Source organism: Biomphalaria glabrata, chromosome 17, assembly GCF_947242115.1.
Source record: "Biomphalaria glabrata chromosome 17, xgBioGlab47.1, whole genome shotgun sequence".
NCBI classification, from domain to species: Eukaryota; Metazoa; Mollusca; class Gastropoda; family Planorbidae; genus Biomphalaria; species Biomphalaria glabrata.
In genome coordinates, this window is record NC_074727.1 from 20,051,468 (window position 1) to 20,061,323 (window position 9,856).

The 9,856-nt window shown below is 37.8% G+C and overlaps 1 protein-coding gene across 1 annotated transcript; it reads right to left on the bottom strand.

Moving 5' to 3' along the window:
• Positions 1 to 458: 458 nt before the first annotated feature.
• Positions 459 to 7,848, bottom strand: LOC106063328 (alpha-(1,3)-fucosyltransferase C-like). The gene is made up of 4 exons (XM_013221664.2): positions 7,031 to 7,848; positions 5,109 to 5,231; positions 2,666 to 2,760; positions 459 to 1,187 (listed from the first exon to the last, which is right to left on the bottom strand). The coding sequence occupies exons 1-4, from the start codon at positions 7,767 to 7,769 to the stop codon at positions 729 to 731; spliced, it is 1,416 nt and encodes a 471-aa protein (XP_013077118.2). The 5' UTR covers positions 7,770 to 7,848; the 3' UTR covers positions 459 to 728.
• Between the last annotated feature and the right edge of the window lie 2,008 nt (positions 7,849 to 9,856).

Genomic DNA, 9,856 nt, shown 5'->3' on the forward strand with positions numbered 1-9,856 from the left:
TTTAAGATTGTATATTTTTAATCGCGAATGTTTGCATTTAATTTACTTAATCAATTAAACCAGTTCATGAGTTCTTTTTTTTTTTACTTGCTTTTTTAATGCAATGCTAGAAGCTTAAAATGTATCACATGGCGAGAACGATATAAATTACACATAGAGCAACAAGCGAACTCTCAATAACAAATATAATTTCAATTCACCAATTTTTCATAATCTAAATCACAAACATGATACAAATACTAGAATTCAGAACTATTTCTAAAAGATAATTGGTTAAAGAAATGATTTGAAGAATAGAAGGAAACAAAGAAAATATTTTATACAATTTAAAGTTACCTGTTTTAATTCAAATATAACAACGAATACAATCTTAACTTGTGACTTTAGGATCTGATCATATCGATAGCAGCGGCTTTACATGTCTTAAAGTTCCAATAAAATAAAAATAATTAAAAATATAAGAACAAATACAATCTTTATTTGTGACTATAGGATTTCTTTATACAAACAGCAGTGACTTTACATGCCTTGAAGTTCCAATAAAATAAAAGAAATAAAATTGTAACATCAAATTACAGATTTATAGCTTTAGCTAGACAATTTCTATGTAACATATGGAATCATCGATACTTAATAAATTATGCAGAAATTGCAGAAACAAAATTGTCCTTTACTCTTATACGAAGAAACTTCTCTACCGCGCCATGTAACAAGACCACAAAGAAATGTCAACACTGATTGGTGATCCACTTTGAAATGTCGTAAATTTTCGGCTTCAGTTTGAGCGACGTCACGGCGTTACACATGGTGCAGTAGTGGTCCGGGCTGTCAAGGCTATGGTACTCGTCTATGACTTGGAGGAGTTCTGCGTAAACCCCGGCGTCAGATGCGAGTTTCAGCAGGTGGAGGGAAAGTTCTTTCGCAGACAAGAATTGGCTCGAGTCGATGAATGTCTTGGGAGGAAAATACCTGGAGTAGTTGTTCTTGCCTTGTACCACGGGGATGATGTGAAGGCCAGGTGCGTAGACTTTAAACAGTTTTTCTGTAATGTAATCTTGACACATCGAGTTTTCAAAGGCAAGGTAAAACCTGTAGGGCTGAAAGAGCTTCTTCAAACACGGCACCCTTTGTCCGAGGCAAGTCGTCTGATTACCGCAATCACCGAAAACATCAACATCTATATATTTCTAAAAATAAAATGAAAAAAAATTTTAATTTTACGAATTTTCATAAGTGAGTGCAGTGGCTACTGGAACGCAGTTTTCAATGAAGTTCCCTTTGTCTATAAACAAGAGCGGGTATTGAATGGTGTGGCACTCGTGCAATTTTTCTTTAATGGATGCCCCATTAATGGTTTCTTATATCGTTTTACTGTATCTCTTGGTAGATAAAAATCGTGAAGCCATCTTCAAACTACTTATTTGGTCGCACACGTTTCACACCCATAAAAGGGTTCTGCTTTAAATGAAATGAAATAATGACCGCGTCCCTATTTCTTTTACCGTAGCACGACTTAAGAAAGTGTTGCTTCTATGTAAGTCTTGAGTAATGATTCTGGTCGAATGGAACATTAAATACCTCAAATAATGTTTCAGCTAGCTGCCTTTGTGGTAAATAAACTCAAAGATCATTTTAATTCGTTCTATCACATTTTCTTTCCAAGTTTAAACCCAGATTTCAAGATAATAACAATCCTCATCTTCATATGTTCATAAAATAACTGCCATAAAAAAAAAAATTTCTAACTTAGATATTTTTCGATTTAAAATATCTATCGAAAATAGCAACGCAGACTGAATGGGATAAGGCTAAATACATTTCAAGACCAACAGAAACATCTGGGGAGCAGTCTCTAGCCAAACTGCTTCTGGGGCTGATAGTTAATACCATATATGAGTTTTTGAAATCTCAAATGCTCATAGTATATTGTACTATTTGAACCAGTTTAGTAATGTAATTGTCAAGTTCCCTAGAAAATAAGCTTAAAAAAAAAGATAAATGTTTATGCCCCATTGTCGTGCAATAATAAGTATCTAGGTCAAGTTTTTTTTTTATTAATTATTGAAACATTAACAACATGTTTACGAGAAACAACAGTCATTGTCCAATACAACGGGGAAAAAAAAGTCAAGGAAGTTAAAAATATGTGTACATTTTTCCAATCGAAGATTATTGTTCTCTCCTATCTATTGGAGAAGCTAATGTTAAAGTGGGTTTGTATACAAGGGAAGACATTAAACGAGATCAGTCAATAAATCTCAAGCTTCATATTAAGTTTACTTTTGTGAATTTACCATAGGAAATAAAATCTAGTATGTGTTAAACAAGGATCTCCGGCATGCATTGTACATTGGGTGATTCGTTTTAAGTTAAAATAAGCAGGAATCTATTCTATAGAAGATTATTGTTCTTTCCTGACAATTGGAGAAGCTAATTTTAGTGAGGGTTTGTATACAAGGAAAGACGCGAGAATCTCCAGCATACATTAAACACTTAGTGATTAGTTTTAAGTTCTGATTGTACGGAAGCTTATTGACCGCCCAATTTTCATTGTCTTTGAAACACCCGACTATCGAACCACGTGCAACACACAGGTAGGATAGATGACTTTCTTTGTATATTATTGAATAGTACATCTAAAATATAGTCCAATAAATCAATTTACCTTCATCTCTTGGATATAGCTCTCTCGTCTGCCAACAGTATGACAGTTGCTTGCCAGCCAAACAGCATTTTTGGTTTTGTTCTTTGCTAGTTCATCTTTGAACGCAGACATGAAAAAGACAACCAAAAAAAAAAAACTTTTCTATCGGACAAAATCTGGCTAATAGTATACTCCTGTGCTTGAATTATAGTATAACATGCTGTCTCGATACGACCTACATGTAATTTTTCGTCTCAGAACCGGACACAACAGAATCAGCTCAAGTTCTGGAAGCTAGAAATTGTAGAAAGCTTATATTACGTCCAACTGTATCAATTAGTTTGGATCAGTCCTTTAATTATGTGCGATTAGACATATTTGTACCAATTGTGTTTGTTTATCTTTTAGCACTCTCAATGCGCTATGATCCTATCACTTGTCTGGACCAGTTGGGAATGGGGGAGGGAAGAAGGGGGTATCTTGGTATCTTTTTTAAAACATTTTTAAAAAATGTTCACTCAGGGCCCGAGTCCTTAAGGGGACTAATTCAACTTATTTCACCAAATCTGCTAAGTACGAGTTCTTTCCCTTGTTCAAGATAGCAAACAAAATAATTATCAGGCAAAAGAAATAGTTGTACGAAATTTCCGCTTAATCCGAGATTGGGTGCAGGAGAAATAAACTGTACAAACTTTTTACCATACAGACAGACAGACAGACAGACAGAGTATGTTGATATAAGCTATGTAAAACATAAACAGCGAGCAACTCAAATGTGTACTACAACTACAATGTTGGGACTAAGTCTTGCTATTTCTTTGCGAGTCCTGTGCGAGGCCCCCATCAATCGGAGGCCCTGGGTGGCTGCCTAGTTTGCCTATGCCTAAGGCCGGCCCTGACACTAGCCCCAAAACAACCTTGTAGAAGAAAAACTATATGGTGCTGCTTCATTTGGAAACCACTGCGCAGTTTAAATATGATATTGAGCTGATCGTCTGAAAACACTCCGACATAAAATTGAGAACGAAGAGGAAGAAAAATGATTGACTCCTTGTAAGAATCCCCCCCCCCAACCACCACCCCCCCCCCCCAAAAAAAAATGTTTGGACTTACGAATTTTAATTTTGTAAGAATCACTTTAAAAATGTTTGGAAAAACGAGCTTGTTTCTCTCTCAAAATTCCGAAAGTTGAAAAAAAAAATGTAAATTCAAAATAATGTTCAAGCGATTTCTAAATTTGTCGAAATTTTTTTTTTTTTTTTTTTTTTTGTTTTTATCTTTTCCACTGATACTTTAATTTTTTTAGGGCTAATTAATTGTATTCAGGGCTAAAAGATAATCCACGAAATGAATGATTATTAGGATATTGTTTCGCGTTTGCTTCATTGCATTTTAGTGCTCCAGCTATAGTCCAAGCTATTCTAATATTTCCAATGATTATAAATAGAAATTATAGCGATTTTTATTTTTAAATAATTTAGAGACGTTTCACTTTAATCTAGAAAAAAAATGTAATGTTTTCTTCCTGTTTTCAGGATGTGCAAGGTGGGGGGGATGAGATACGTTAGACTTCGATTTTTTTTTTATTTTTTAGTTAATCGTATTTCTACCTAGTTTTTCCCTCTCACTCTATTTAAAAATATTGAATTCATTGGGGCACCACACAAGATCTGTCAACTGTCTTTTTCATTTCTCTGTCCTTTGCCTTTGAAAGAATTTCATTCAATGACAGACCTGCCTATTCTTTGATGCTGTCTTCCCATCGCTTTCTCTGTCTTCCTCTTCATCTAATTCCCTGTGCTGTTATTATTATTATTATTATAGCTTTTATATAGCGCTACTTTCATGCTTATAGCATGCTCAGAGCGCTTTTGGACCAATCTCATTTGTGGACCAGTTGGGGGGGGGGTATCTAGGAGTTGGTTTTCCGTGCTGCCGTTAGGCGCTCAGTATGTTCCCTGAAGGAAGGTCTTTGCGAGCCCTGAGGACCTTGTGATGTGGCCATAGAGGTTTACGTGTTTTGATAGTGGGGTCCAATGGCTGTATAAATCCTGTTTGTAATCGTGATGCGATCATTGTGAAACCTAGGATTTAATTATATCTTCATAACTATCAGTTCATTGAATACATATGAATACTAACAATGTAATAACATTAATAACTCTCCGTATCCTGTGGTATCAAGTCGTTAGTCGAACTAACAATACAACATTATCGACAACATTTTTGACACGAGCACATCTCTTCTTTTGTATCGACGGAGTTAGGGTTGTAGTTATTGATAGTTTGTAGTTCATAGTTTCTGATATTCTTTTTAAAAAATATTTAAACCTCCCTTTTTACCTGCCTGAGCGGACCACTTCGGGGGCCAACTTTTTTTTGTAACCTTGTTAGCTTTCAACATAAATTTGTCTTGTTTACGAGAATTAAAAACACACACACACTCACACACATCTACACTTACAGTAATTTGGTCTTTCCTCTGGAGGTATGGGTTCAAACCTCAGTGGGTTGTACGGGTGAAAGATGTCCGAGCTAGGGCTATACGTTGTGGTCAAGTTAAACTGATACCTCCAGCTGGTGTTATCTGTGAATAAGTCCAAAACAGTTATTTCTATTTTTACAAAACTTATATCACCTCACTCCTCTGTCTGTCTGTCTGTCTGTCTCTGTCTGTCTGTTTGGTAGCCATTTTGTGCACGTTTTATTTTCCACCTCCCATTCTCAAATAAAATTGAAACTTAGTAAAATTGTTTATCGTCCCTAGCAACACACGAATCAATTATTTTATCGATTCGTCATTAATATAATTAATTTTATTTTATATGGAAACAGTACTATCTAAGAGGTAAGCCTTGTGTATAGAGAATTAGGTCGTCGTCTAAACATTTGAAACTAAAAATCGATAACTATAAAACCTATTTTCATAAGCACTTGTCCAGCTCAGTGGCTAGTGTGTTGGCATTTCATCAAAGAGGCTTGAGTCCTCGAGTTCAAACTCAGGTCGATCAACTTATTTTGTTAAGTTTATTTTGATAAGCCAACATAGAAACCTTCTTTCAGATACCCCCCTCATTCTACTCCCCTACCCCCCCCCCCCCAACTGTTACAGACAAATTATTGAATAATAGCGCATTAAAGCTAGATTTAGTATTTAAGCTATTTATTTGGGGGGGGGGTAAATATTTTTTTTGTTCAGAAAATATATAGATCTCTATTTACTATACGGGGGAGTGGCTGAATGGTTAAGCGCTTGGCTTCCGGGCTTGGAGGTCCTGGGTTCGAATCTCGATGGAGACCGGAATTTTGAATTTCGGGATTTTTAGAGCGCCCCTGAGACTACCCAACTCTATTGGTTTCCTGACTTTAGTTGGGGAAAGTAAAGGCGGTTGGTCGTTGTGCTGGCTACGTGACACCCTGCTCGTTAACCGTTGGCCAAAGAAAATGATGACCTCAACATGCCCTATAGATCGCAAGGTCGGAATGTCTCGACACGTAAAATGTTGTTTGTAAAATGTTTGTAAAATGTTTGAAATGTTTCGGATGTTCCTTCAGAGGTGAAGATAATTTACTTCCTAGTCCAAACCTCCCACAGGACGATGGGTATGATCCCGGAACCTTCGAAAAGTCCAGCGCGCATACCGCACGACCAGGCAGCCATCAGTAATACTCTTGAGTTCGTATCAATAGACGTGCAGATCACGACACTTACACTAAAGTAAATCAACAGCTGTATGTAGAGTCGAAATGTTCCATCCAGAAAGGGAACAGTCTAGTCTCAGTCACTAAAATAAAAGCCTAACCTCAACCGTCCGTTTCTCTATATCTACACTTCGCGTTCACTAGCAGTCACCTAAAGTGCGTCTCTGCACGTTACACTAGATCAAATGAAAGGTTATAGACCACTGTCAGCTTCATAAAGTAGGAATTGAATAAGAAAAAGAATATTTTGTTTTTTGTTTTTTAATGCTGCTGCGAAATATGAAAATACTTATATATTGTAGGCGCTTCCGCGCTGTGTCTAATGCAGTTAAGTCAAACGGAGGTAAAACGCAATAATGTAATCCATTACCACTGGCGTAAGGCCAACACTAGAAGATAGTCGAGGCCAATCGCGAATGTCGAATAAGTTAAATAATAACAAAGGGCACCGTCAAATGACGTCAAGCTAAATCTCTACGTTCATACAAATCTTCTCTAAACCCGTCAAGAGTAGTCTGTTTACATCGGTTGATGTTCCTCAAAGCCTAGTCTAGTTTTTACTAGTCGCGTCATTGTCTCTAAGTCAAAACTTACCCTAATTACGAAACAAATAATCAATTCCTAATCGTGCCAGAACAATATAGATCTACATGAAAACAATAGCCACAGACAATGTAAGCTTACCATCATTTAAGAAGTTTCCGTAATACGCAGGCGCCTCCAGTTCGTCAAACAAAAACAGCTGCCCCGGCCACCTCTTGATGGACCCCGCATTCTCATTCAGTCCTACAATCCTGACGACGATCACGTCATCGACCTCGGTGATATCTCCGATCCGGTAGACGCAGGAGTTCCTCAAACAAGGAAAATTCCGATCTGGCAGTTGGTGCTCATCGAAATAATTGTAAAAATTGAAGACAACGGGATCGCGACGTTGAAGCTTTTGCCTGATTTTCCACAATCCAACTGTTCTGTTGGGCTTCACAGCTTCCTGATTCGTCTGGTTTGCCCCGAACACTGCCTCTTTTCTCTCATATACACCTTCAAAGAAGATGTTATCGAAACTAACTGTCTCCCCTGGACATAGAATATAAGGGCTATGAAAACACTTGGAGCTTTTCAGGTTTGTCCCATTGGACCACTGTAGATTTGTATTTAGTCCATGACGCCATGATCGCGTCGAATCCCTTCGCTGAGAATCTGAATGCCTTGTCAGGCTTTGCAATCGTATGATGCTATTAATATTTCTAGATCTATTTAGAATTCCTAAATTAAAATCTAGACCTAGTTCTGAAAATCTAAGCTGCGAAGCGTGATGTTTTCTGTGAGAAAATGTGTAAAACAGAAATATAGTTACCAAAACAATAGCGGAAATTTGAAAAAACCTTGATACTAAATATCTCCTTAAAATATAAATCGCCATTTTGTTAATCTTGTGGGAAAGAAAACATGATAATTATTCAATTCCGGTTTGGAAAAGCCGCTGCGCATAGACATATATATATTTATGTCTATGCCGCTGCGGTTTAAAAATAAATGCGCATTTCTTACAAGTTTGAATGGCGCGCACGCTTTTTTCTTGGCGTGCAAATAGAAACTATTGAAGCCAAATATATCTACATTAAGGTGAAAAATTGTTAACAAATCAAGTAAAATACTCTACCCCTGCATACAATAACTATATAGACTAATTGGTATTGAATATAGCACCTGGTAAAAGGCAACGTCGGAACACGATACAGACCATATGTATGTCAAAAGACAGGCGTTGACGGCTAAAATAGAACTTCACCTGCCGACATCACATACAACGATTATGACATGATATGATGATTATGTAAGTAAAGTTCCCCTAGACCTTGCGATCTATAGGGCAGATGATGTAAAGGTAATCTGTAAAGTTCCCCTTTCAGACCTTGAGTTCTATAGCGCAGATGATGTTAAGTTCTTTGGTTAACGAGGCTGTCATGTGGCCAGCACTACGAACAAGCGCCTTCGTCAGGATTGTAGGACTGAATGAGATGGCGGGGTCCATCAAGAGGTGGCCGGGCCAGCTGTGAGCGCAAGCATCTTGGCTTGTATGTTTCACTGCTTGCGCTCCATCATGGACATACGGTGGTAAGACCGCACTACAAACAGCGATGTCCTTGCGAACGCCGGTATGAACAGTATAGAGGAACTTCGTATGGTCCGACAGTTACGCAGGGCAGGGCATGTATCACGTATGGGGGACGAACGTCTGCCAAAACCAATCTTTCTTTTTGGTGAGATAAAAGGTGGTCGACGTAACAGAGTTGTCCCATGGTAAAGCTTCAAAGACCAGCTTAGACGCCAACTTGCTAAAGCTGATATAGAAAATATATAAGAGATACAAGACACCGATAGCAAAGACAAACAGACACAAACACTCTTTTGTTCCCCTGGAAATCAAATCATTAAATAAGAACAATCTTGTATAAACTTTGTCACATGTAAATTATGAGTGAGTCTGGTATGAATGTACGCTTTGGTTTCTTATAGTTATAACGTTTTTTTGTTTGGTGTAATGCACAAATTGTAAGACAAATTTCCATACGGACAATAAAGATTATTATTATGTTAGAAATGAACGAGTAGTCATTCTCTGGCGCTGCCAGGGTCGAGTTTCGCTAAAGAGAAACAAAATTCATCGTAGTCCCTTTAACAGTTTCCACTGAGGAATTTTCTGGTGATGTGGCAGGTCTGCAGCAGTACCGCCCTCTGACAGGCAACGAAGATGTTCCTAGGAATGTTAAGGGCCTTGAAGGTGTCTGTGAGGTCAGTTGTTATTATCCCCTCGGTTGATATAACAATGGGGTATATTGTTTTATTATTTTTTTATTTTTATTTTATTATTATTATGTTAGAAATGAACGAGTAGTCATTCTCTGGCGCTGCCAGGGTCGAGTTTCGCTAAAGAGAAACAAAATTCATCGTAGTCCCTTTAACAGTTTCCACTGAGGAATTTTCTGGTGATGTGGCAGGTCTGCAGCAGTACCGCCCTCTGACAGGCAACGAAGATGTTCCTAGGAATGTTAAGGGCCTTGAAGGTGTCTGTGAGGTCAGTTGTTATTATCCCCTCGGTTGATATAACAATGGGGTATATTGTTATTTTGGACAATTTCCATAGACGCTTAATCTCCAAGCCTAGGTTCCCATATTTTCTTTGTTTTTCTATCTCAGTTTTTCTTAAATTATGAGACAGTGGTACGGCGATATCGATAATGGTAGCGGTTTTTTCTTTTTTATCGATGAACAGCAGATCCGGGCGATTGAAATCTACCGTTTTGTCGGTCAGAATAGGCCTATCCCAGTACAGCAGATGTTCAGTAGACTCGAGAACCTCTTGCGGAGAGTATTTATAATAAGGGGGAGTGTCCTTACCGATCAATTTGTACGTCAAAGCCAGGTGTTGGTGTATTAACTTTGCAACTTGGTTATGGCGACCTAGGTAGGCTGATTCTGATAGGGCTGGACATCCTGCCATAATGT

Coding starts and splice junctions, on each gene's coding strand:
- LOC106063328 (XM_013221664.2), bottom strand. CDS start 7,769: ATGGCGATTTATATTTTAAGGAGATATTTAGTATCAAGGTTTTTTCAA. Junction 5,232..7,030: donor CGGAAACTTCTTAAATGATG/GTAAGCTTACAT, acceptor ACTTATTCACAG/ATAACACCAGCTGGAGGTAT. Junction 1,188..2,665: donor GCTATATCCAAGAGATGAAG/GTAAATTGATTT, acceptor TTTTATTTTTAG/AAATATATAGATGTTGATGT.